The following is a 27,954-nucleotide window of genomic DNA, read 5'->3' as shown; positions in this document are numbered from 1 at the left end:
GATGTTCTACATCTCGATATCTCTCCCTATGTCGATGATTCCATAAGTCCCTTCAGTCTGCATACAATTTCACTCTCCATACTCGATATCCTCCTTATCTCGATATCTCCATATCTCGATGTGTTTCTGTTTATTTTTCGTTCTCAATTTTCTCTCCGTATGTCGATGTGACCAATATCGAAGGTTACTAGACCAAAGTTTTGGGATCAACACAAATTAGGAGCGCTAAATGACGTCTATTTGTGTATTACTTTCTTGGCAACGGAATGTTTTTCAATCTAGTATTCATCAAAAAATTGTTCTTTGTCGCGATCTCTCCCTATGTCGATGGTCCCTTCGATATCGAGATGTGGAGAGGCGACTGTATATCTAAGTTTTTTGATTAATTAACTCCAAAAGTGATTCAATATCCACGATAATTAATGTAGAATTCACAAAACATTATATTTTTTAGAATCACTGGGAACTGGTATATTATTTCGCAAAAATGTGTACGAAAATCGTGGTGGTCGCTTTTACCCCGTGGGTGGGCGATTTTATTCCGTCGCTAAAAATAATCGTGATAAGACATCACTTTTTCAAGCTTCAAGAAATAAATAAATTTGTACAAATACAACACCTTAAAATCATTCTTAACCATAATGATATAAACGATCACTTCTATATAAGTTGTCATTTTTGAGTTATTTCATGTTTAATGCAAAAATTTATTATTTATATAATAAAATAGGATATTTTCAAGAATCAAGAAAAATAAGTCAGATAGAGAGCCTCTACTCTCAAAAACCAATCATTTTTTATGTGAATCGCGAATAACTAATGAAAGGCTTAGCGGGGTCGTCCATAAACCACGTGGGCATTTATTGGAGGAAGAAGGGGCTGGCCAATGACCATGGTCGATACATTTTTTTTGTATGGACAAATGACCATGAGAGGGAGGGGGGTGGTTTGAAAATTTAAAAAATGACCACGTGATTAATGGACAGACCCTTTTTTTTATTTTTCATTTGGTATATTTTTGCATTAAACTTGAAATATTTCGAAAATTTCTACTACTAGATGGGAGATAATGATAATCATTATGGTTAAGAATAATTTTAAGGTTAATTTTTTTATCATCAAAACAAATTTATTTTGTCAAAACACAAAAAATCTAAAAATCGATCAAAAGTTGTTCTTAGAAAAACTTGTGCATTAAACATTTCTCCACCATGAAACATTGTCCTAAACAAATGTTTCCCATCAAGATTTTATTTTTTAAGATTTTAACCAAGTTCCCCATTTGGTGAAAATTTAAAAAAATATTAAAAATAGGGTTTTGTGTAGTTAAAATTCAAGTTTCATGATAAAATATAGCATATATTCTAGCACTAAACCGAATAGCGCCTTCTGCTTTTTTACTAGCGCTGTTTTCCCAGTATGCTAAACCTAATGTCGGAAGTAGTGCGCTGTATATATCATCAGATGATCTATACGGCGCACTACTTCCGACCTTAGGTTTAACGTACAGGGAAGGCAGCGCTATAAAAAAGGCGGAAAGCGCTATTCAGTTTAGTGGTAGAAGGGGTATATAAAATACATTTTCAGTGTACATTTATTTCTTGTAGCCCTACAACTACAACTTCTCTATGGAAGAATTTTCTCTAAAATTAGAACTGTTAATTTCAACTAGAACTAGATTTTTTTTTATTAAATTGTTATTCTTGAGTCAGAATGATCGATTTATCTATGGAAAATACTTATTCTACCATACAGAAAACATGTGCAAAATTCGCTGCAAATCGAAGATGGGGGAGATTTGTGACTGTTCAATTTGACATGGAATTCGTCACATATTCCTGTCAAAACTTAGGGAAATTATCCACGAATTTTTGGGCCCAGATAGCTGTAGCCGTAATCGCGCAGCTATTTAGCAAGACCCAGTTGGAGGTTGTAAGTTCCATTACCACCGGTCGATGATCTTTTCGGGTTGAAAATTTTCTCGACATCCCAGGACATAGAGTATCTTCGTACCTGCCACGGAAAAATGGTCATTCGACAAAGTAAACTCTCAAATATGTAATAGCTGTGGAAGTTTTCGTAATAACACTTATCTAAAAAGCAGGCTTTACAATGTTTTGAAATAAAATATCATTTAAAGTAAAAAGAATGCTTCAACGAATTTTAAGGAATGGATAGGGTTATTACACAGTTGTACGAAATTCTTACAAGCATTATCCCAGGAATGTTCTTCTTATTGGCATTAACGTCCTTACAGGGACAAAGCCTGCTTCTTTCATGAGCTCTTCCACAGTTATTAACTGAGAGCTTTCTTTGTTCAATGTTGCCAATTTCGCATTCGTATATCGTGTGGCAAGCACGATAATACTCTTGTGCCCAGGCATCCTGGACCCTGGACCGACCGGGAATCGAACCCAGACATCTTCAGCATGGCTTTGCTTTGTAGCCGCGGACTCTAACCATTCGGCTAAGGAAGGTCCTTAAAAATTTATCTCAAGCTTTATTCTGGAATTTCACTAGCCATGAAATTTTCAAAATAATCATACAGGAATTTTTCAGGGAATTTCCTTAGGTACCGGGTACCCCTTTTGCTTTTAATCCCAAGTAACAATGATAGCTGAATAACAGCTTATTCAACTAAAATGCGGTTTAAACAGCCTCTTTTTAGCTGAATAAACTGTTATTATTTATTTATTTTTAACTAAAAATTTTGAAAGAGGGAAAAGCCCCTTTGAGTGATTTCCTTTTGAAATTCTTCTCAAAAAGGCACAAAACCTCTTTATCTTTTCAAAATAACATTACAAAATGGTAATAATAATAAAATATAAATCTATAGGCTCAGGCGGCATTTATCCATTACAGAGCCAAACATCTTGAAAAAGGGCCATGACTTGAAAACTACTTGATGCCATCCTTAAATGAATTTGTTGAAAATGTTTCCATCAAACCTGAAAAAACGAAAAAGAAAGAAGCAGAATTATACGTAATAAGCATCATTTAAAAATCTATAAAGTATTTTCAACGAGGGTAAGAATTTACTTCCCAGAATATCACGAACAGATTGAGGAAGCAAACGATGATATATTTTCAAATTTCTAAAGAAAGTAATTCTAGGTATAGCAAAACGCGTACAATGAAAAACAATATGGTCAAAATCCTCATAAGCAACACCACAATCACACAAATTAGAATAATTGATATTGATACGATATAAATAACTATTACAAATATAATGATTGGATATAAGCCTCGACAATGTACAAATAAAATTTCATCCGACAGCAAAATTTTTAAACCAACTAAATCGACTAACATTAGGTAAAATTGAATGACACCATCGTCCTTTATCACTAAAATCCCATGAAAGCTGCCAATTATTTAAAGAATATTGTTTTAAATCTGTAAAATATTCAGACGAAGAAATTTGTCTGTTGAACATACTACCACAACGAACCCCTAGCCCTAATTTTGCTAAAGAATCAGCTTGATCATTACCATAAATATTAGAATGAGCAGGAACCCAAATAAATTTAATAATATAACCCTGAGAATTCAAATAGCATAATTCTTTTTTCAGCAACAACCTAATGTGATGAGTTTTAGAATTGAAATTAATGGAATTGAGTGCTTTCAAACAACTTAAACTGTCTGAACATATAATAAAAATATTTGGAGAACATTTTTTAATCAAAGAACAAATAAAATACAAGGCAGTTAGTTCAGCTATAAAAACTGAGCAAGGAGATTGTAATTTGAAAAAATAAGCAGAATAATAATTATAAACTCCAAAACCAGCAACATTTTGGATTAATGATCCATCAGAAAAGTAAAATTGATGTAAATCTAATCCAACAAATTTACGCCGAAAAAATAAAGGAGCGAAGCGAAAATACTCATTACTAGGAATTTGTTTTAATTCTTCATATAACGATAAATCGATCATTGGATGGAACGAGTGAACATTAATATCAAAATTATGATAATTGAATGTAGAAATTGTTGTAGGAACAATATTCAAAGAAGAACAATATTTGTATGAATCTAAAATTTTGCAAGTTGGATTTATATCATTTAAACATTTCAAAACATCAATTAATGAGTGTTTTTTTATAAAACAATTCAACATGAATTTACAATTTAATTCATGTAAGCGAGTTTTAAGTGGAATCACTCCAGCTAAAACCTCAATAGATTGAGTGTGAGTTGAATTCATTAATTTTAAACAAATTCTTAGACACCGAAATTGAATCTTTTCTAGCTTTCAAAAATTCGATTGACTTGCATTTATAAAAGTAAAACATCCATATTCAATAATAGATCTAATGGTCGTTTTGTAAAGTGTAATTAAATCAGTAGGATGAGCCCCCCACCAAGTACCTGTTATGATTCTAAGGAAATTTATTCTTTTTGCACAAATTATCTGGATATATTGAATATGTTTTTTCCACAACAATTTTGAATCAAGCCATATTCCTAGATATTTATAATCATCAACTTGTTCAATGTCGTGACCATTAAGATATAAATTTATATTAACAATAGAACGTTTACGAGAAAATAAAATAAATTTAGTTTTAGAAACAGAAAAAGAAAAACCATTATTGTTTGCCCAAATTTCAATATTGTTCAATGCACATTGCATGAAATGACGAATAATTTCTCTATTCTTACCGCTGATAGAAATAACTTTATCATTGGCAAATTGATAAAAATAGCATCCATTTGGAATAACAGATGATATGTCACTGGTAAATAAATTATATAGAAATGGACTCAAACAAGACCCTTGAGGAAGACCAAAATAACTATATCGTATCAATTTGGAAGAGCCATTATGAAAAAAATGCATAATTTTGAAAGATTGAATTTTGAAAAATTGGCAATTATATTTGGAATATTGAATTTTTTTAATTTTTCAAAAAGTAGATCTAATAACACAGAATTATAAGCCCCAGAAACATCAAGAAAAGTTGAAACCATATCCTGCTTCTTATTAAACGAAAGATTAATTTGTGAAGCTAGAAGAGCAGTGCAATCACGAGTACCGTAATTCGGGGTATCATTGATCAGCGGGGTAACATTGATCGGAATGACTCACCTCACCAAAAGTTCGTATTATCATTTATTGATGAAACATTTCCATATCATAAATGGTGTTTCTCTTTCTTATATTCATGAGCTAATAAAAGTTAATATTTTTGTGAAAATTGCATTTACCTTATGCGTAAATAGGTCAACTTTTCGAAATAATGATTTTAATTGTTAAGGATGACACTAACGAAGATTCATGTCTCACAAAAGTTCTGCAAACGATATAAGCAAGTAAAATGTGGTTCCTACTAAAAATGAGATCGCCGAAAACGATTCCGTTGTCAAAACTTTTATAAGTATGCTCAATTAGGCAACATTTTCGAATTACTGTTAGGAATGTAAAATTCCCTTAGGAAATTGCCTACCTTTAGGCGTATTCCGTGGTTCGAAGTGTTTTTAATTTTAAAATAACTCAAAAAGTAAATTACTTGTAAGCGTTTGGCCTTCATATTCGGCTTCAGAGGCCATGATTTAAGTAAGTAACGTCATTTTCAGTATTACCGAACGTTGTTTATATGAGTGATCAATGTTACCCCATATCAACTAAATCAAAAAATCACCTAAAACATTTTTTTCAACATGCTTAAATCTTTCAATAAACAAAATACAGTATATGGTCTCGAGCTATAGGTGGCAGTACTTGTTTTAAAATTATAAAACCTGCAACATTTGCATTTTCAAACGAAAAATTGAAGAAACATTCAGAAAAATGATCAATGTTACCCCGGATTACGGTACTACAACCTTTTCTGAAACCATATTGGGAAGAAGAAAAAAATTTATTACTTTCAGCCCATAATTCTAAACGATTAAGTAACATTCTTTCCATAAGCTTACGAAGACATGACAATAAACTTATTGGTCTACGACTATCAGCTAATGAAGGATCCTTGCCTACAATACTGACAAACTTAATAGAACGCCATTCCGAAGGTAGAATATTTTGAAGAAGGAATGAATTGTACAATTCTAACAAATGTATTTTTCCATCATGTGGTAAACTTTGCAAAACAATAAATTTAATATTATCAATTCCCGGAGATGTGTTTTTTGTAACAGATAATGCTAAATCTAATTCTCCTAATGAAAATGAAGCACTAAGTTCAGGAAAATAATTATATATCTGGCAATTTTTAAAATTTATGGAACAAGGAACAAAATCAGGACAAATTTTAGAGGCAAATTTATTAATCCAATCATCAGAATATTCTTGAATATTTGGAGAAGAAGAATTATAATTTCTTAAATTTCTAACAACAGACCAAAGAGAAGAAAGAGAAGATTCTTTATCAAGATTTTCTATAAAGTTTCACCAATAAATTAAATTTGGTAATTCGAATAAATTGAGCTTCAGCTTTACAGTATAAAAAATAATTTTCCCTTGATCCAAAATGACGAAATTTTTTAAATGCGTCGGATTTATTTTTTAAAGCCAAAGAACAATCACTATCCCACCAAAATGAAGGACATTTTTTGGGGACGGACCTGGTGCAGTGGTTAGAACACACGCCTCTCACGCCGAGGACCTGGGATCGAATCCCATCCCCGAGATAGCCACTAAAAATTTTAGTGACGACTTCCTTCGGAAGGGAAGTAAAGCCGTTGGTCCCGAGATGAACTAGCCGAGGGCTAAAAATCTCGTTAATAAAGATAGAAAAAAAAAAAAAAAAGAAAAGGACATTTTTTCCTTGAAGAAATTGGAGTAATTTTATATTTTTGAGATTTTAATAAACATTTAATTATAATTTCACAAAATTGTTTATAATTAATGAATGTTTGCCCTTTACTGGCATATACCAGCTTTGCTAGTATGTCTGAAACATAGTTTTTGGGAACTTGCAATCAGAAGACACAGTGTGTTTGTTTGACAAATTGAGACATGAATTTGCGAAAAAATACGCGTTCTAGTGAGACTCGAACTCACGACTCCGTGTACGCTAGACCAGCGCTTTAACCAACTAAGCTACAGAACACCTTATGATTCTGCGGAATAGAAAGCCAAACTGAATCCGAGTACTAACTATGAACACATCTCTTTTCGCAAATCCATGTCTCTTTCGGACTTAGATGCCAAACCCCCAACACGCTTACGTTTGTATCTCCCGATCGCAAGTGAGAGCGAATTGTTTATGGATACTGAGTTCTTACGCTCTACAGCCGCATACCTATAAGCCGAACACTTGCCGGCACAAAATTCAGTATGCGTTGAGCTCTCAGTGCGGTCGCACGCTCTACGACCAACTGCGCCAGGAGGACGCAACTCGGGATACATTAATGAATGTTTGCCCTTTACTGGCATATACCAGCTTTTCTAGTATGTCTGAAACATAGTTTTTGGGAACTTGCAATCAGAAGACACAGTGTGTTTGTTTCGTGCCGGCAAGTGTTCGGCTTATAGGTATGCGGCTGTAGAGCGTAAGAACTCAGTACACTATAACCTCAATTTACGAACTAGATCGGGGGTGCGTAAATTGAGTTGGTGCGTGAATTGAATCAGTGCGTAAAACGAGGGAGCTCAGTTCGTAAAACGAGGTTTTGCCGTTTGGAGTCTACTGGTATGAAATTAATTTATATTATTTAGAAAAAAAAGCTCTTTAAGAAACATTAACATATTATTAATACATTGGGTTCTACATCAGGCTAAAATGTGTGCAAGTTAAGGTCTTCCAAGAACCCTTTGGAGTTCGGGCATATGGTTCTACATGAGTTAACGGAGATCAATTTATCATTTCTATGTAGAAGAATGTCTCACAATACTGGACCCAAGAAGATTGTTATATTTTTAAGAAGCGTTTGTATTGTCAGATCCAAGTTTTGGTAATTAAGTGAGTACAACAGGTTTTCTAGTTCATCCAAAAACTTCCTGGAATATATACCTGCAATGTACTGGCGTATTTTGAGATATAAGAGGTTAGTTGTCAATTATTCCACAGGCCCCTAACTATTCTTGTGAGTAAACGGTGTATTGTAAATATTTGTGCGGATGTCCTAAGTCCTCCAAGGACCCCATTGAATATAGGCCTTGGGATCTACAACCGTAATAAGAGATTAGAGGTTACTTTTCAATTACTCCACAGGCCCCTAACCTGAACCACTGTGACGCAGCTCAGCAACTGCTGTACCAGTCAGTTGCTGAGTGGGGGACGGACATCGCCATCATATCGGACCCATACCGAGTACCCGCCGGCAACGGCAACTGGGTCGTGGATGGATTCGGAAAAATGGCGGCGATATGGACAACGGGTAAATACCCTGTCCAGCAGTTGGTGTCTACTACCTACGAGGGCTTCGTGATCGCCAAGGTAAACGGGGTCCTCTTCTGTAGCTGCTATGCGCCTCCGAGTTGGTCGACCGAGCGGTTCACGCAGATGCTGGACTGTATGACGACCGCGCTGACAGGGCGAAGGCCAGTTGTAATAGCGGGTGACTTCAATGCCTGGGCCGTGGAATGGGGAAGCCGTAACACGAACCAGCGAGGTCAAATCCTGCTAGAGGCACTGGCCGTGCTAGATGTCGATCTGGCTAATGTTGGTACCAAAAGTACCTTCAGCCGAAACGGAGCGGAGTCGATTATCGACGTTACTTTTTGTAGTCCTGGCCTAACGAGTAGTTCGAACTGGAGGGTAGACGATGCCTACACTCACAGCGACCACCTGGCGGTTCGCTACAGTATCGACTACAACAACAGCAGGCAGCGGGTTGAGGAAGCGGCTAGGTCAAGGCCAAGCCCTCGTAGGTGGAAGACATCGTACTTCAATGATGAAGTACTTAGGGAGGCGCTCCGCCGTGAGCGTAACCTACTCGGCCTAAGCGGGGACGAACTGGTAGCGGTGCTTACGCGTGCATGCGATGCGACCATGCCTAGAAAAGTCCACCCTAGGAATGGGAGACCACCGACGTACTGGTGGACTCAAGCTATTGCGAACCTGCGCCGTGCCTGCCTACGGGCCAGGAGACGGATGCAGCGAGCACGTACCGAGCAGGAGCGTGAAGAACGACGGGCGGTGTTCACCGCTGCCAAAGTCGCGCTGTAGTCCGAGATAAGGGCAAGCAAAAAGGCCTGCTTCGAGGGACTCTGTCAGAGTGCCAACGCGAACCCGTGGGGTGATGCCTACAGGATCGTAATGGCGAAGACAAGAGGTGCAATTGCTCCTACGGAGCAATCTCCACAGATGCTGGAGGGGATCATCGAGGGGCTCTTCCCGCGCCACAACCCTAGCCCATGGCCTCCTTTTGTAGGACAGCCGGGGATTGGGGCTGGCGATGAGGATAGAGTAACTGATGAGGAACTTGTAGGGATTGCAAAATCCCTAAGCATGGGGGAGGCACCAGGTCCGGACGGAGTTCCAAACCTGGCCCTCAAAGTCGCAATCTTGGAGGCTCCCGGTATGTTCAGATCTGCTATGCAGATGTGCCTGGACGAGGGAGTATTTCCAGATGCGTGGAAGAGGCAGAGCCTGGTACTATTGCCAAAGGCGGGGAAACCACCCGGTGACCCGTCGGCGTATAGACCAATATGCTTGATTGACACGGTGGGGAAAGTGCTCGAGAAGATCATCCTCAACAGACTGTCGAGGTACACCGAGGGTGTAAATGGTCTCTCAGGCAACCAGTTCGGCTTCCGGAAAGGGAGGTCCACCGTAGACGCTATTCTGACGGTTAAGAAAACCGCTGAGATAGCACTCCAGCGTAAGAGGAGGGGTATTCGCTACTGCGCAGTAGTGACTCTGGATGTAAGGAACGCATTTAATAGTGCCAGTTGGGCGGCTATTGCTGATGCGCTCCTGCGTCTGGGGATACCCGAGTACCTGTACAAGATTCTCGGAAGTTACTTCCAGAATCGGGTATTAGTCTATGACACAGAGGTGGGTCGGAAGTGCTTTCACATAACCTCAGGAGTCCCGCAAGGTTCCATCCTGGGTCCGGTGTTATGGAATGTCATGTACGACGAGGTGTTGAGATTAAAATTCCCGGCGGGTGTGGTCATCGTTGGCTTTGCCGACGATATTACGCTGGAGGTCTACGGTGAATCGATCGAAGAAGTGGAATTGACTGCAGCCCGCTCGATCGCGATTGTGGAGGAGTGGATGAGCTCCAGGAAACTGGAATTGGCTCACCACAAAACTGAGGCGGTGCAGCAAGCGGTGATCAGTGTAGGCGACTGCACAATCACTTCGAAGCGCTCCGTCAAACACTTGGGGGTGATGATCGACGATAAGCTTACCTTCAGTAGCCACGTCGATTATGCCTGCAAGAGAGCCTCCACAGCTATTGTGGCACTGTCCCGGATGATGTCCAATAGCTCTGCGGTGTACGCCAGCAAGCGAAAGCTTCTGGCTAGTGTCGCCTCGTCCATACTGAGGTATGGTGGCCCGGCTTGGGGCACGGCTTTGAGTACCAATAGCTACCGTAGCAAGCTAGAGAGTACTTATAGGCTAATGTGCCTGAGGGTTGCGAGCGCGTACCGTACCGTGTCACACGATGCACTCTGTGTCATCACCGGTATGATGCCTATTGGTATTCTTATCATGGAAGATATAGAGTGCTTCGAAATGCGCGGCACAAGAGGCATACGCAGGACTGCCAGACTGACCTCCATGGTCAAATGGCAGCGTGCGTGGGACAGTTCCACCAAGGGAGTGTGGACTCACAGGTTGATTCCGAGGTTAGATATCTGGGTCAATAGGGAACTAACATTCCACCTAACACAGGTCCTTTCGGGCCATGGATGCTTTAGACAGTATCTACACCGTTTCGGTCATGCGGGTTCTCCCGAATGTCCAGTTTGTGCAGGTTTAGAGGAAACGGCGGAACACGTTTTGTTCGTGTGCCCGCGTTTCCGCACAATGCGTGACCGCATGTTTGCCACATGCGGTCGGGACACGACTCCGGACAATTTGGTCCAGAGGATGTGTGCAGACGAGTTTGGCTGGAATGCCGTTTCATCGGCTATCACCCACATTGTCTCGGAACTCCAAAGGAGGTGGCGTGTGGACTCGAGGAGTGACTAGTGCAGACGCTAATCAACAGGTGGTCCAAGGGTTCGCAGTCGGCTACGTAGGTCATACCGGTGCCCTACGGTTGAAATCGACCCTTACAGCGATTAAGTGGCCGCGGGGAGAACATCCTGGTAGCGCTGCTGTCGTGGCGCCGGCCTACTGGGTGGATACGAGCCTCTGGTTGTTCGGAGCAGGTGGAGGCCCCTTCGTCAGCAATCCCAGCTGGTGCTAGCTGATAGGGCCTGAGCCTTCAGTAGGTCAAATTGCGAAGCCCGCAGTATCAGTTCTTGATACCTGCGGTGCAGCTGGGCGCGGGCTTAGTGGTCGACCCTGCCCGCTTTCAGCGGACAACGGGAGGTGAGGACCACCCGGGAAGCTGGCAATGCGCCAGCATGCTACCTTGGTGGACCCCCATAAGCGTGTCATCGATGTTCGTTGCTGCATGGCTACGCAGCTAACCTGGAGGATGCGATGTGCAATAGCCCCTCTCCGAAGCAATGCCTTCTTGGTGGTCCCGGAGAGATGAAGGGTTTGGCGGCAATGGAAATGGTTTAGTGGGTCGGGGGTGTAGTCCTGTTTACTGCTTGTACGTAGTAAATGGTCCCCAACCCCACACTCCCGGACCTCGGTCCGGAGTCTGTTGAGCAGATTATCCCCCCATTGCTTAGAAGGGAAAAAAAAAACAGGCCCCTAACCATTCATGTGAGTAAACGGTGTATTGTAATAATTTGTGCCGATGTCCTAGGTCCTCCAAGGACTCTATTGAATATAGGCTTTGGGATCTACGACCGTAACAAGATATAAGAGGTTAGTTTTCAATTACTCCACAGGCCCCTAACCCTTCATGTGAGTAAACGGTGTATTGTAATAATTTGAGCGAATGTCCTAGATCCTCTAAGATCTATATCGAGTATGGGCCTTAGGATCTACAAGCGTAACCAATTATCAATAGATGCTTTTTTGATATGGCACAGGCCCTTATCTATATGTAGCAGTAAAATGAGTATTGTTATAATTCGTACCGATATCCTAGGTCCTCCAAGGACTTCATTGAATATAGGCCTTTGAATCTACAAACGTGATCAATGGTCTATAGGTTGTATTTAAATATGACACAGTCTCTTTACCATTCATTTAAGACAACAGAATATTTTATCGATTTATACGGATGTTTTGGTGCTCCAAGGACTCCATCGAATAAAAGCCTTTGGATCTACGGCTATAATAAGTGATTAGAAAATGATTTTCAAATACTCCAAAGGCCTCTTACCATTTCTGTGGGTAAACGGTGTATTGTATGAATTTGTGCGGATGTCCTTGGTCCTCTAAGATCTCTATCGAATATGGGCATTAGGATATACAAGCGTAACCAATCATCAATAGATAGTTCTTCATTATTGCAAAGGCCTCTGTCCATATTTGCAAACGAAGTGTTGTATTGATTTGTGTCGATGCTTTGTACTTCAGTGGACCACGATATATGGGCCTGAGTATCTACAAACATAAGTAGTTGTATATTGATGATACTTAATAATAGCATAAAATCTAAACTCTTAAGGCTAAGTAGCCCGTCATTCGTTTTGATAGCTGTGGTAGATCTGGATGTTAATAAGCAGGCCGTGCCTCTGGTGCAGATTATTACAACTAAAGCTGTCAACGAAGAAGCTTCACATTGGCGACGAGTGAACCCAGTTTCGTTCGCGATGGCCATCAGATTTTGGATTATACAGCGAGGAAGGGAGTAAGTGAAGAAAACAGCAGCAGTTTGGGCCATTACGATGTATATTGCAAACGAGAATTCCTTTATTTGACGACACCAAATTCTTCTACTATGATGTTCGCTTCAAAGGAAAAAAGCGCTATGTGTAAGTAAGTTCTCAAAAAAAAACTTCACCTTAGAAGGGAAGTTGCCTTAGCGGCGGATTCGATCCGTCGGGTCAGGCTGTCGAAAAATAAGTTCACCTTTAAAGGGAACTTTTAGCAATAAATGGCTCGCCTTAGAAGGGAGCAGCCGTAGCGACAGTTACGAACTGTCGGGTCCGGCGGAAAAGGAAACAGAGTGCTCGCCTTAGAAGGGGGCAACCGGGGCGGATACGATCCGTTGAGTCCGGTCAATACTGAAATGCTCGCCTTAGAAGGGAGCTGCCGCAGCGACAGTTTCGAACTGTCGGGTCCGGCGGAAATGCTTGCCTTAGAAGGAAGCAGCAGTCATAGCAATAAACACAATCTGTTGGGCTCAGAGGAATCTGAAATGCTTGCCTTTGAAGGGAGCAGCCGAAGCAACAGTTACGAACTGTTGGGTTTGGTAAAAAGTCTAATGCTCGCCTACAAGGGTGACGGGTACGATCCGTAGTATTCGGCGAAAATGTGAACGCTCGCCTCACGTGGAGGCGTTGTAAAGACAAATATAATCAGAACGGTTAGGTCTTGGGAAAATCATCCGAAGCAGAGGATACAATCGGTTGGCCCAAAAACAAAAGGATGACAATATAAGAAATGGGTTGATTCAAAAGTTGAGTAACCTTTTGAAATACTTTGCGATACAATCAATACTTTGGGCTACGTGGTGCAAAAGATATTAAACACAGTTCACCGATGCTGTAAATACCGTCCGACGGTAGGTTAAACATTGTTGCTTCAGTTATCTGCTGAATAAATTGCTTCGATCAATACGGAAAAAGCACAACTTGTGTTAAACAAAAGGAGATGTGGTAGATCTGGATGTTAATAAGTGTTAATAAGCAGGCCGTGCCTCTGGTGCAGATTATTACAACTAAAGCTGTCAACGAAGAAGCTTCACAATAGCCTTGATGATTCAATTCCAAAATGGCGTCAGACATTGATTTTCGTCATCCTTTCATCGTGCCCGTTCCGAAAATACCCATATTGTATGGGTTTCCAACGGTTTTTCTAAACCAGAGGTCGCCATCTTGGATTCGAACATGGCGTCGGACATTGATTTTCGTCACCCTTTCATCGTGCCCGTTCCGAAAATACCCATATTGTATGGGTTTCTAACGGTTTTCCCAAACCAGAGGTCGCCATCTTCGCCAGACATCGATTTTCGTCATCCCCTCATCGTGCCCATTCCGAAAATACCCATATTGTATGGGTTTCCAACGGTTTTCCCAAACCAGAGGTCGCTATCTTGGATTCCAAAATGGCGTCGGACATTGATTTTCCCTATCCTTTCATCGTGCCCATTCCGAAAATACCCATATTGTATGGGTTTCCAACAGTTTTCCCAAACCAGAGGTCGCCATCTTGGATTCCAAAATGGCGTCGGAAAATGATTTTCGCTATCCTTTCATCGTGTCCGTTCCGAAAATACCCATATTGTATGGGTTTCCAACGATTTTCCCAAACCAGAGGTCGCCATCTTGGATTCCAAAATGGCGTTGGACATCGATTTTCGTCATCCCCTCATCGTGCCCATTCCAAAAAATACCCATATTGTATGGGTTTCCAACGGTTTTTGTAAACCAGAGGTCGCTATCTTGGATTCCAAAATGGCGTCGGACATCGATTTTCGTCATCCCCTCATCGTGCCCATTCCGAAAATACCCATATTGTATGGGTTTCCAACGGTTTTCTAAACCAGAGGTCGGCATCTTGGATTCCAAAATGGCGTCGGACATCGATTTTCGTCATCCCCTCATCGTGCCCATTCCGAAAATACCCATATTGTATGGGTTTCCAACGGTTTTCCCAAACCAGAGGTCGCCTTCTTGGATTCCAAAATGGCGTTGGACATCGATTTTCGTCATCCCCTCATCGTGCCCATTCCAAAAAATACCCATATTGTATGGGTTTCCAACGGTTTTTCTAAACCAGAGGTCGCTATCTTGGATTCCAAAATGACGTCGGACATCGATTTTCGTCATCCCCTCATCGTGCCCATTCCGAAAATACCCATATTGTATGGGTTTCCAACGGTTTTCCCAAATGGGAGGTCGATCTTGGATTCCAAAATGGCGTCGGACATTGATTTTCGTCATCCCCTCATCGTGCCCATTCCAAAAATACCCATATTGTATGGGTTTCCAACGGTTTTTCTAAACCAGAGGTCGCCGTCTTGGATTCCAAAATGACGTCGGACATCGATTTTCGTCATCCCCTCATCGTGCCCATTCCGAAAATACCCATATTGTATGGGTTTCCAACGGTTTTCCCAAACCAGAGGTCGCCATCTTGGATTCCAAAATGGCGTTGGACATCGATTTTCGTCATCCCCTCATCGTGCCCGTTCCAAAAATACCCATATTGTATGGGTTTCCAACGGTTTTCCCCAACCGGAAGTCAAAAATTTTCCACAGAATTGTCAAAACTCAAATTACGCTGCGTAAAAAAATGACTTAAATTGAGTTTACTGCGTAAAAAAAGTGACTTAAATTGAGGTAGCGTAAAAAAAGACTTCGTAAATTGAGGTTTTAGTGTATCCATAAACAATTCGCTCTCACTTGCGATCGGGAGATACAAACGTGAGCGTGTTGGGGGTTTGGCATCTAAGTCCGAAAGAGACATGGATTTGCGAAAAGAGATGTGTTCATAGTTAGTACTCGGATTCAGTTTGGCTTTCTATTCCGCAGAATCATAAGGTGTTCTGTAGCTTAGTTGGTTAAAGCGCCGGTCTAGCGTACACGGAGTCGTGAGTTCGAGTCTCACTAGAACGCGTATTTTTTCGCAAATTCATGTCTCAATTTGTCAAACAAACACACTGTGTCTTCTGATTGCAAGTTCCCAAAAACTATGTTTATAATTATCAAGTGGAGATAATGAATAATCAAAATGAGTTAACGAAAATGAAATAAGATCCGAAAATTTTATCCAATCAAAATTTTTACATAAATCAGGCTTAAGAAATTCGTCAGATGATTGTCTATTGTCATTATTACAAACTTCGATCAAAATAGGTAAATGGTCATTACCATTAGGATCTTTAATTATGTTCCAAGAAGAAAGGAATGATAAACTATTAGAACAAAGTGATAAATCAATACATGTATGATGAGTAGGAGGAACAGCAATTCTGGTAAATGATCCATCATTGAGAATATTCAAATTCAATTCATCAACCAAATCCATGATCGAATTACCTCTACCATCACTATTCCTACTACCCCAAGCAGAGTTATGCGCATTAAAATCTCCTAATATGTAAAATGGAGAAGACACATTATCTAATATAGTCTTAATTTCTGATAAAGCATAATTTGGGGGAATATAAAAACATATGACAGAAAATTCCTTATTCAAATGTTTAACAGAAATAGCAATATATTCAATTGAAAAATTGAAAGGTAATTTTAAATATTTAAATTGAATATTTTCACGAACACCAATCAAAACTCCTCCTGCTGAAACATTTCTATCTTTTCTAATAATATTGAAAGTCGAGATATGTAAATGTTTACTTTCCACTAACCAAGTTTCGTTTAAACAAAATATATCTATATTGTGACTAAATAATAAAGCTTTTAATCTATCAATTTTGGGTATAATGCTACGACAATTCCATTGTAATATATTTAATTTATTGGTAGTACCCATTACACTGAAAATAATGAAGAAAGGGGGGGGGGGGGGTCCAAAAGAATTAAACTTTTCAAAAATAAACGCAAAAAAGGGTAAACATTTTTTAATAAAATTTTTCCAAAAATCACTAAATCCTAATAAATCTAAAATTTGTTCCAAAATTTTCAAAATGGAATTATCAAAATTTTCATTATTATTAGATGAATTATCAATATTTTCCCTAGAACTTTCATTAGCAAATGTATGTTCACCTTCAACTTTTCGAAACCCAGGAATCGTTTGTGAAGTGGACGAAGTATTAAGTGAAGGAAAATTCTTATCAAAAGATGTAGAAGGCTGAGGATCAGAATTTTCATTATTTTTGTTAGATAATAAGCTAGCTCTTTTTCTTTTTGTTGGAGGTTTATGTATGAATTGATTAGACTCGTTATTTAAATCATCATTATCATAGTCAGATAATGCATCATAAATATTAGAAGAAGTAAAATCCCCAGAAGCTTTTAAGATCTCTGAATAGGAACATCGATTTTTGAATTTAATTTGTTGATTAAATTTTTGTTGGTTAGCTTTATAGACTGAACAATCCTTAATAGAAAAATGAGTCTGTTTACAATAAATGCAAATATCAGAATGTTTATCACATTCAGATGAAGAATGTGAATCTCCACATTTGGAGCATTTAGGTTTATTTGAACAGTAAGTAGAAGTGTGTCCAAATAAAAGACAATGCGTGCAATGCATAAGTTTGGGAAAGTAAAGTCTCACACTAAAACAAACATTATTAATTGAAACAAAATCTGGAAGAACAGAAATTCGCAGGTTTTTACAATTTAATACAATCAGAATGAATATAACTTGATTCATTCCCATTGAAAGTTAATCTAGACAAACGATTACAATCTAAAATTTTGACGGGAGCAATAGATTTATTTTTGAAAATTCCTAAACCATAATTACGAATGTCATCGCAACTCAATGATTCGTCATATATTACGCCATTTATCTCGCATGAATCGCAAGAGGCACATATGCGGTATGAATTTCCAAATAAATTAGATTCTAGGAGTGCATTAGCATCTCCACGAGAACCCAAAACTACCCTTAAGGTGAAGACGAATCGAAGCCAAAGTTCAAATTTTCAAGAGCACGGATCTGGAGAACCAAACATCCGTTTGAGCTGAAAACTTAATCGATTGGTCACTTGCTGGTGGTGACCAATCGATTAGGTTTTCAGCTCAAACGGATGTTTGGTTCTCCAGATCCGTGCTCTTGAAAATTTGAACTTTGGCTTCGATTCATCTTGACCTTAATTTATCCAGCGATATTTTTTAATTTCTTTTACAGTTTTATATTTTTTGTAAACTTCAGCCGAAATCAAAAGAACATTAATTGGTTTATTCTTTTTTCTAAAATATACAGGATAAGGACCAATAAAAGTGGAAGGAAAATTTTTAACTCTAAGTGGTTTAGTAACTGAAGCAGGAAGATCAGAATTATCATCATCTTTAGAATTTGAAGATTCCCTATCAGTTTCCATTACGAGAAAACAGCGGGGAATATAAATAAATAATAAAAAGTTAAATGATTAATCAAAGTTAAAACTAAACAGAAAGAAAAATGAACTAAAAAAAATATACTAAACAAAATCCAATCCAAATCTTGACCAATTTCTCCTTGAAAGAAGCAACTTCAATCTTGGACACTTGACAAGACCAAAAAACAGAAGAAGCTTCAAAAACTTCGATTGCTCTCCAAAGAAATTCTCCGCCGTCCGCAACAATTCGCAAAGAAATCCTCCTTAGTCAAACGCACGCAACAAAACGATCACCCTCCAATGTTGAAAACAATCCTAGACGGAATGTCTCTCCTCAATTCCAAAGCGCGTAAACTGGATCAATCCAATTCTCAATCAGCTTATTTGAAAAAATTTCTCCTCCTGAAAAAGAAAAGAAAAGTCAGACGTCGAAAAAAAAACACGTCTTGATAATCCAAGGCCTGCTACAACAAAAATGATGTTGAATTACGATGAGAATAAACTGTTATTCAGCTACCAATGTTACCTGGGATCTGAACACATCTTGATTTGCATCCCGCTAATTTGCACATTTTTAAAACTGAAAATAGGTCAAACATTATTCAGCTCATTGAGCGAAGTAAAGCGAATCATAAAAAGATATGAAGAATGCTGTCAAAGAGGTAATAAGAAACACGATGGGGTGGGTTCAACAAAAACCAAATGAGCCCCGATGATTTGCACGAGGTATCGTTCAAATAAGCGAAGGTGCATGATATATCTTTAAGAAATCAGGAAATCTTCCAGGAATGACACCAATTTCCATGGATGTCCCCAGTAATATCTCCAGAGATTCCTGAAATAATACTTTTATAATTCCCTCCAGGAATACCTCAGAGAAAATCTCCAGGAATATCTCCAACAATGCCATCAGAAATTTATCGAGGAATACCATCAGAGATTCCTTCAGGAATATCAGCTCGTATACCACAAAAAATACCTCTAACGATTCCTCTAGGAGTACCTCCAAGATATCATTCAGGAATACTTCCAGGGATTAAATCAGACACACTCTAGGAATTCTTCTAGAAACATGAGATTTCTCAAAAATTTTACTCCAAAGATTCTTACAGGAAAACCTTCAAGGTTTCCTCCAGGAATACCTGCTAGAGTTCCAAAAAATAACTTTTGATGTTTTCACGGGAATTACTCTGAGAATTCCTCCTGGATGAAATTCTTTGTCAGGATTTGTAAAGAAATTTTCCAGGGATTACTCTTTCAGTGATTCTTTCAAGGATTCCTGCAGAAATTCTTCCATAGATTTTTCTAGCAATAGAAACCTGGTAGTATTCCACAGGAATATCTCAAGGCATTTCTCTAAGAATACCTCCAAGGTATGCTACAGGAATACCCTAAGGGATTTTCCAGGAATAAGTATCTCCAAGAATTCTTTCAATACTATCTCCCTATTTTTTTCAAGAATACCTTCATGAACTCTATCAGAAATACTTCCGAAAATTCCTCGAAGGATCTCTCCTAGAATACCTCCAAATATCCCTTCTCTCACTCCAAGGTTCCCTTTTAGGGTTCCACCTCAAAATTCTTGAAGGATTTTAGCAGCACAAAATTCTTGAAGATGAGTTGGGCACCTCCACTTTAATTAAAATAAAAGTTTATACAAACAATCAGCCGAAGCGGTAATTCCGCACACCATGCTGAGAGTCGTGGGTTCAAATACCGCCAATTGAAGGTCGTTTAGGGTTAGACATTTTCACGAGTTTCCACCGAATTAAGAAATTGACCTAAGAAGTCGCCCTGCTTGTGCTGTGTATCACGAGCGAGGTTTACGAGGTTACATTACAAGTACGAACAACGAAGCGCGAGGTTCGTGACAAGAGGTTGTCCATAAATCACGTGAATCATACAAAAACATAAAATAAAATTAGTTTGGACTGTATTCATTGGAATTCATACTATGGATGATCGTATAGACGTGGTCAATGTCATACCTGACTTTTTACATTATGGTTGTACCTAATATTTCCACACTAAAATAATGTATATTTTGAAGGCTGACAAAATCGGGTCAAAAGGATGCTAAAATCGGGGATAGACAAAATCGGGTCTAAAAAGGCGCGTGAATCGGGGGTAGATAAAATCAGGGGTAGACAAAATCGGGTCATTACTGTATGTATAAATACACACACACACTTAAATTCTATCAATAACTCACCTCTAGAATTTCATCACCAATTTCGAATGGAGCTGCTGCTGCAGCGCCTTTAGGGTTGATTCCAGCAATAAAGCATGCCATTTTCGTCCTATCTCGATGACCAGCGAGTGAAATTCCCAACGAACTCCCACAGCTTCGATCAATGGAATGATGGAGTACGTTTCCTAATGCAGAATATTTTTTCTTGATTTTTCCTTGAAAAAACAAAAAGATGAACTCAACTCAAACTCAATCTGCTGGAACATTATTTCAGTTCAACGGTAAGAACACGTGTTAGGCAGCGTCCATTTATTACCCCCTCTTCCCATCCATTACGCTTTTTGCAAGTTTTTTTTTTTTTGGTTTTTTTAATGATTCGTAATGTTTGAGTATACTTCTCCCCTCCTCCTAGAGAGTTACTTATTTTGTGAACAGCGCCTTACGTGTTTTGTGAAATGTAACAAATTTTGTGATAATGTCATCTCTGACATTATCACAAAATTGTCAAAATTTACCAAAATTCCATTCCATTTTTCATTTTTGACCTGAAAAGTCAGGGATTACGATGCCTATTTACTCTGATGAGAAAATGCAAAACAAATCGTGTCTCGATATTATTTCTGATATTCTGTGACTTCTAATGAAATTGCAACTCGATGCAGTGCTTCTCTGCAATTTATTATCGTAATAGGCTGTTTTTCATCACACCAATCGGTCGACCTGCTATCCTGCACTGAATAATTGCAGTGTCGTTAGAATGATTCTATGACGAAACAAATTTCAATTGCATAATACTTCATTATGAGACACATTTTTACGCAGCACAACAATAATCAGAAATTGCAAAATAATGGCGAACGCATCAGTTACCTTCAAGTGGTCTTTTATAACTCATTGCAGAACTCGATTTTTACAGCACTCGTCGTTATTGTTACGACTCGTGCAGAAAATATCATCATTCTACAACTTGTTTTGCAAACTACTATTACAGCCCTTGCTGTAATAATTAAATTGTAATTATTACGTACCACTCGTGCAGTAAAAATCATCATAATGAATTGATAATTAAGATACATAAAAAAAAAATTCCGAAAATTTAATGTCAGCGAAAAATTGAAAAGTAACATCCTCATGACAACAGTAAAGGGCCACCTGTCGATTTGCACACTTACTTGCAGTGTATCCGAAACTGTCCTCCTCATCTGTATCTAATGATATTTCTTCCTTAGTTCTTTTGATGTTACCTGCGGATGCTCGGTCAATCTAAAATTAGATTATTTTGTATTGTTCATCTATTCTTTTTATTTTACCAAGGAACTACGAGCATACCTCAATACCTGCTTTGGTGTATGTTTTGCCTTCCAGATCTCGAGCATCTTCATCATCCGATGAATCCTCTTCTGGACCTGAGAATTCATTATTTATTCATTAAACAACTGGCACTTTCATGGTTCGTTTTGGCATATGGTTGTTGTACACTGAATTGACATTCAGCTTTAAGACACATCTAGGATCTTGAGATCAATTGGTCAGCGTTAAGTCAGAGTGGACCAAGTGTCATTTTTCATATTTTGAGAAAATGGGCTTAAAGTCTAACGCTTTGTAATTTTTACCTCGTTGAAATTTTGGTTCAATATTTCTACACATATTTGTGTTACTTGGTCAAACTAGGTGCATATCTCTAAGATAAACAAATTATCAAGATCCTCCGACATCAGTATCGTAAATTCTTCAATAATCCAATTTTTCAATATCAAAAGCAGTGGTATTACGACAGCTTGAAAATTAAAATTTTGCAAGGTCAGGGCATAGAAGACCAGAAATATTAAAAAATGCGTTCAGCCAGAGTGGACCAAGTGAAAATTTTGAATACCGACCTAAATATACTGGTCCAATAAGCGGTTTCTAGGACATTCCATACAGACACCATAGAACTATCAAAAACTTCTAACGGGCTCTGAAAGCGACTCAAAAAAAATGCAATAATCAATCAGTTAGTTGCTTTTTGATACTCCAAATATGGTAAATGGTCAAAAATCAATTTCAAATGCATCGATTTAAGTAATATTTTTGAATTTCTTTTTTTGGTTGAGAAGAAGAATCATTCGATGTCGAAGAATCTGACAAACCCCATGAAATGTCTTTCAGTTCCTCGCATTCCTCAGCGCGCTGATCAGTTTTGATATTATGGTAAAAGTACTTGGTTCACTCTGGCTACATAATGTTATCGATTTTTATTGATCATCCAAAGTAAATTTCTTATATATCTTTCGCAGTTTACAGCATTTATCAAATCTGATCAAAGTGAAATGTAGGTAAGGTAATTTCACATCTAATGAAAAAATAATCCCATTTTCCCAAGTTTTGTACTTGGTCCCCTCTGACATAACTCCGATCAATTTTGAGCCTTATAGATTTTAGAAACCCCATATGACGAAATGAAACAAAAGTGCTAAATATATTTTCTCGAAAACTTTCACATTTTGAATATTTTTGAATGTTTTAACATCAAGATTCATTTGATATCAAACTACTAAAACACACAGAATGATTAAAAATTTGAAAATAATCAAATTATCACGTATGGCGTAATGGCATTATGTCCATAACTGGTACACCTATCCTATCTCCTATTTATGAGAATATTATGATATTGAAGGATTTTGTTTGCTATGGTAATTAAATGAAGTTGTTTGTTTGTTTGTTTTATTAACGACTCTTTACACCAAACAGGTGCATTCGTGTCCGAATAAAGATCAATAATTTTACAATACAGTTTCATATACACAAATTTATTTTATTTACAGTATTTAGCGATAAATTTATCTTGCCGTTTTGACCGCTTGTTGAATTTAATCATCCACCCGGCTACATCATCTGGTTCAGGATCTGGACCAGAGTCAGAGTCTACACACATATTTTTTTCTTTCTATTCCCATCTCGTTATCATTGTTGCCTATTGTACGAGGCACGGCTGGAATGGGCTCTATGTTGTGATCTACTTTCTTCCACGGTGGTGGTGAGTTATCCAACGGGCTAATGACACATTCCAGCGTAACGCGACACCACGAGGAACCGACTTTCATTATCAAATAAGGCCTGTTCTAGGAAATATGCCTTGTGACCATGTGATTAAACAGGTTTTCATTTTGAAACATAACACTGTATAGGGTAGATGTACCAATAGTGGAGGTACTAAGCACGATTGAACTTCATTTGACCGCCTAAATTCAAGAAACGCAATTAATGCACGTGTTAATGTTGTAACGGGAAGAAACGATAATTGACTTAATGAGAAAAACGATTTCATCGTAGTAATCCACGGCATGTCAGTGAAAAATAATACCTCCACTATTGGTACACTGTTCCTTTAGTTGCGGTATATTTTTAATTTGTGTTCCTATAGTTGCGGTATCCGTTGTGTTCTTATGGGATCCTCCACTATAGGAACACTTTACCGCAACTATTGGTACAAGCAAGAACAGTTTTAGAAATTTTAGTGATATTTCATCAGTTTTAAAGCAATTTGAATGCTGTGTTCAACTATTCCGTGCATCAACAAGCCAATACGTCGATTGGCAGTGTCGGTTCTGTGACTATTGAAATAAAATCAGTGAAAACGGCATTACCGCAACTATAGGAACACCCACAACTAAGGGAACACTTACCCTATATGGTAACTAAAAGCAGTTGCTTTTCGTAACGCGACACCATCGCTGAAATGCACTTTTTTAAACATCACTCTATAGAGCTTAGTGACATTTGAACACACGTAGACTAGCATACGCTCGTCATACACAGTTTCTTTTTGTTTTCCTCAAAGAAACTTGCACACCCTTTCCAGACTCATCAAAATGCATATGGAAATATTACCCAATTTGAAAAATTTATACCCGGATTCTAGGTATTTTTCGAGACGGAGTGCATATTGTTTTCCTCTAAGGTTCACAACTACTTCTACACTAGGGCACCCATACCATTGGGCGTGATAACCACTATAATCGCCTAGGGTAGGTGTACCAGTTATAGCCATAGTGGTTCCCTATTTCGCCATACGTAATAACTTAAATGTCTAAACATTTTGAAAAGTTTTTTTTGTGTTCTAGCAGTAAGATATAGTTTATATCTTTATGTGAAAATATTCAAAACGGTCAAAAATGTGGAAATTATCCTAATTTTGCATGTGGTCAAATAGGGAACCACTATGGCTATAACTGGTACACTTTCCCTATATCTGCTCAGCTATAATTTTTACAATCCAGGTTTGTTCTAGGCAATCCTTCTATGTATTAATGAAAATCAGAGTGTGGCTCCAACCTGGAAGGAAATATTGAGTAATTGCAGAAATCATTGATTTAATTTTATGATCGCCGCGTTACGTTTATCTTCCAACAGGGTTCTGCAAATGGTGTCGCGTTACGCAAAAAGCATTTTTTATTTTTATTGATAAAATCGGTAATGTTGCTTTCAGGTTTCAAAAAAAATGTATATCTAGTATGTATTGTTATTTATTTAATACATTCGACATTCTGCCTCACAGTGGGGTAATTTGATCCGACACTGGTTAACATTCATTTAATGTGTCTGTGAAACCTTTTGAGAATGTCGTGCTTTGTAAAAGCGTAGATGGCGCTTGTGGTCACCATATAAATTTGACTAAATTCATTGCAATAATATTTAGATATTTCTGTGATTTTTTAAGAATGTTTCCGGTACAGTGCTTTCGGATGGCGGCGCGAATAATCTTGAGCTTTGATACATGTTAGAATGACTGAATTTGATTGTAAAACAAAATTATGTAAACCTTTCAACGATGTACTTTTAAAAGTATGCTTTCGGCAAAGTCGACAAGCAGACGTTTATGGCTGTCGGAACTACCCGAAAATCAATAATACAGTGGAATTAATGGATTTGATAAATGGGTAAAATTATTAAAAAGATTCAATAAATTATTTTAAGAATATTGTTTCAGAAATTTGTAGACGACCATAAAAGCTTCCTAATGATGGGACGAAAAATATGTAGAGCTGCTGTACAGTGGGGTAATTGCACTTTTTTTTGGGTTAAATTTTTTAACCGTTCCTTTGATCTTTTTTGAAGATGATGAAAATATCCGATGTACATTCGATTTTTATAATCTGCTGGTTCAGACATAGCGTGTGCAGGTGTTTATGATTTACTAATGGTGGTCTGAAGGATACAGAATTTTGTAGCACAGGGGTGTAATTGAACCAGATAGGGTAACGGTTGTATTTTGGACCCTCTAAGGAAGTGATTTTAGTTTGTGGTCCCAATTAATTAATTGCACAGCGTAACCAAGTTAAAGAACATGTCAAAATGTAGATAAAAACTTCCTCCACGAGATAAAAATGCCCAAACGGTCATATAGGATCCAAAAAACGTCGAAAATAATTGAATTTTGAAGCACTATTTTTCATTATTTTGGACACACCACTACATTTTGGACCCTCAAAGTATATATTTTGGACCCCCGGCATTTGTTATCGTTTGGCGACAAATTCCATGACACTGGTTGTATGATATGCTCGCTCATATTCTCATCAATCAATTGACAATGGAAAACCGACGAAGTTCTACGCTTTTAGTCCAGAAATTAGAACAAAGTTTTTGTTTACATTTGAAAAAAATCTGACGGCTTCAATTTCTGTGTGTAACGTGTTGTAACGGTTGCATGGATGAACCGATTTTATTTAATTATTTTCAGATAAAATAAACACAGTTTCTTTGTACAAACGGTTGATGCAAGTGTGGAACAGCCCTATCTTTCCAAATGGCATGCGAATTGAGTTGGTCTTTCGATTTAAACTGGGGAATTTGCTGGAAAATGGCCCAGGGGGTCCAAAATATTTAGGGGTTCAAAATATATTGGTTACCCTATACTGCCGTTATACGCATAAATGTCCCATGTTCCAAAATATGAAACCGAGAAAAACGCGATTAAAGATTTTTGCACAATTATGCTCCGTATTGGTGAAGGTTATGACAAATTTGAATAATTTCTTCATAATAATATGAGGCAATGGGTGTTCTTTATAGTCAAGAATTGATTTTGGCGAAAGAATTCGAATTTTGCTATGAAATTCAAAGTGGGACGGTTATGCGTAGAAATACCGCGTTTTTGGGGAATTTCTACGCATAAGCGTCCCACTAATTGTAGCAGACCGATTTTGACCAATCACATTGCTCTTGATGGTAGCTTTGACGAGAGTTTTATACCGAAAATGAAAGATGCGTATTGTAAAGCTTATGTTGAGGGTCCAATCGAAGGCTCGTGTGGCATGTAGCAAAGTGGAGCCGTATATGGGTATGTGAATCAATGGGCATGGGGTACCATTGGGTACCTTGTATACCTGAAGCAATAAAACAGACCCCTTTGAGTGGTTCATTGTCTCCAGTTATAAATGTTCCTGTGCTGTATTTCTACGGCTGGCTTGCAGGGCCTTACACAAACCTCCAAGATTTCCGGAGGACCATTCCCCCTAATGTTTGGAGAGCCATAGTGCACAGTTTAGCTTAAAGTTCTTCTCTGGCACTCGAACGATGATCAGCCGCCCCTGACATGGGGAACAGAAGCTCAAGGTTTGCTGAAGCAAACCGTGGGAGGGGGGAGGGGTGTGGTTTCCTTGTCAGCACACGGCCAAAGTTCTCATCTGGGTTGATTACCCGATCTTCTCTTAGGTTGTTCGAACCCCGTCCATTACAACGAGGAGTTAGGGATATGGCAGTAGGTTAAGGACTCCACGAAGGGGTATATTTTATTCCTTCAGGTACGCGAACTACCAATGGTACGCCATGCCCAGTATTTACCAACCGAACGAACCATGATGTGGCACTTAATTTTCAATTAGTTGTAGTTTCTAAAAAAACATCGGTGACATGAATACTGTGTAGTTATAATAAATACGCACAAAAATACAAGCAACAGAAAAAATGTGATTAAGACATGAGCTCAGAAAACCAAAAACATCAAATTAATATACATGGTCAAGCAAGTTGCTGAAACTAGATAACATTTTACGTCGATGCATCCAATTTCATCCATTTTTCAAAAAGTTTCAAGCATTTGAATTTAGGAAAAATTTCGCCCAACTCAATTATTTAGCCTATCACCTGTACAACACCTGTCTTAGAACACTATTGTATTGTGAGGACCAGGCAGTGGAATGTAAAGCCAAAGAAATAAGATGATATAAAACGATTTGACACAGCTCAATGAATCCTATAAATTTAGTATTTTATTTGCAACTGTTTTTTTGAAAATAGATAGTGGGGCATATTATACCGAAAGTGGAAGATCTGTATTGTGAAGCTTATGTCGAGCCTTCATACGGACTCATGTGGCATTCACAAAGGGGCTGTCCATTAATTACGTAAGGGTTTATGAGTAGAGGGGGGGGGGGGGGGTTCTGAGATTTCTTACGCGCCATACAATTTGTTTTTTTATTTTCATACAAAAAATCTTACCATGGTGGGACGGGGGTGGGGGGGGGGTTGAAAAACCCCGAAAATTGTCTTACGTAATTAATGGAGCGCCCCAAAGTGGAGCCGTATCAGGGTATGTATATGTATGTATATTGAGGTTA

General features: G+C 38.4%; 1 protein-coding gene across 6 annotated transcripts in view; it reads right to left on the bottom strand.

Annotated features, from left to right (window-relative positions):
• Window positions 1-27,954, bottom strand: part of LOC5569990 (inactivation-no-after-potential D protein) — a 298,943-nt gene that overhangs the window by 90,290 nt on the left and 180,699 nt on the right. For all 6 annotated transcript variants that reach the window (XM_021844310.1, XM_021844309.1, XM_021844306.1 and 3 more), the window contains 3 exons: window positions 21,680-21,756; window positions 21,523-21,613; window positions 20,372-20,565 (listed from right to left, as the gene is read on the bottom strand). In XM_021844310.1, the coding sequence (XP_021700002.1) occupies window positions 20,372-20,565; window positions 21,523-21,613; window positions 21,680-21,756 (362 nt within the window). The remainder of the gene's footprint in view (window positions 1-20,371; window positions 20,566-21,522; window positions 21,614-21,679; window positions 21,757-27,954) is intronic.

This window comes from Aedes aegypti, chromosome 2 (assembly GCF_002204515.2).
Source record: "Aedes aegypti strain LVP_AGWG chromosome 2, AaegL5.0 Primary Assembly, whole genome shotgun sequence".
Lineage (NCBI taxonomy): Eukaryota > Metazoa > Arthropoda > Insecta > Diptera > Culicidae > Aedes > Aedes aegypti.
This window is presented reverse-complemented; position numbering and strand designations above follow the sequence as displayed.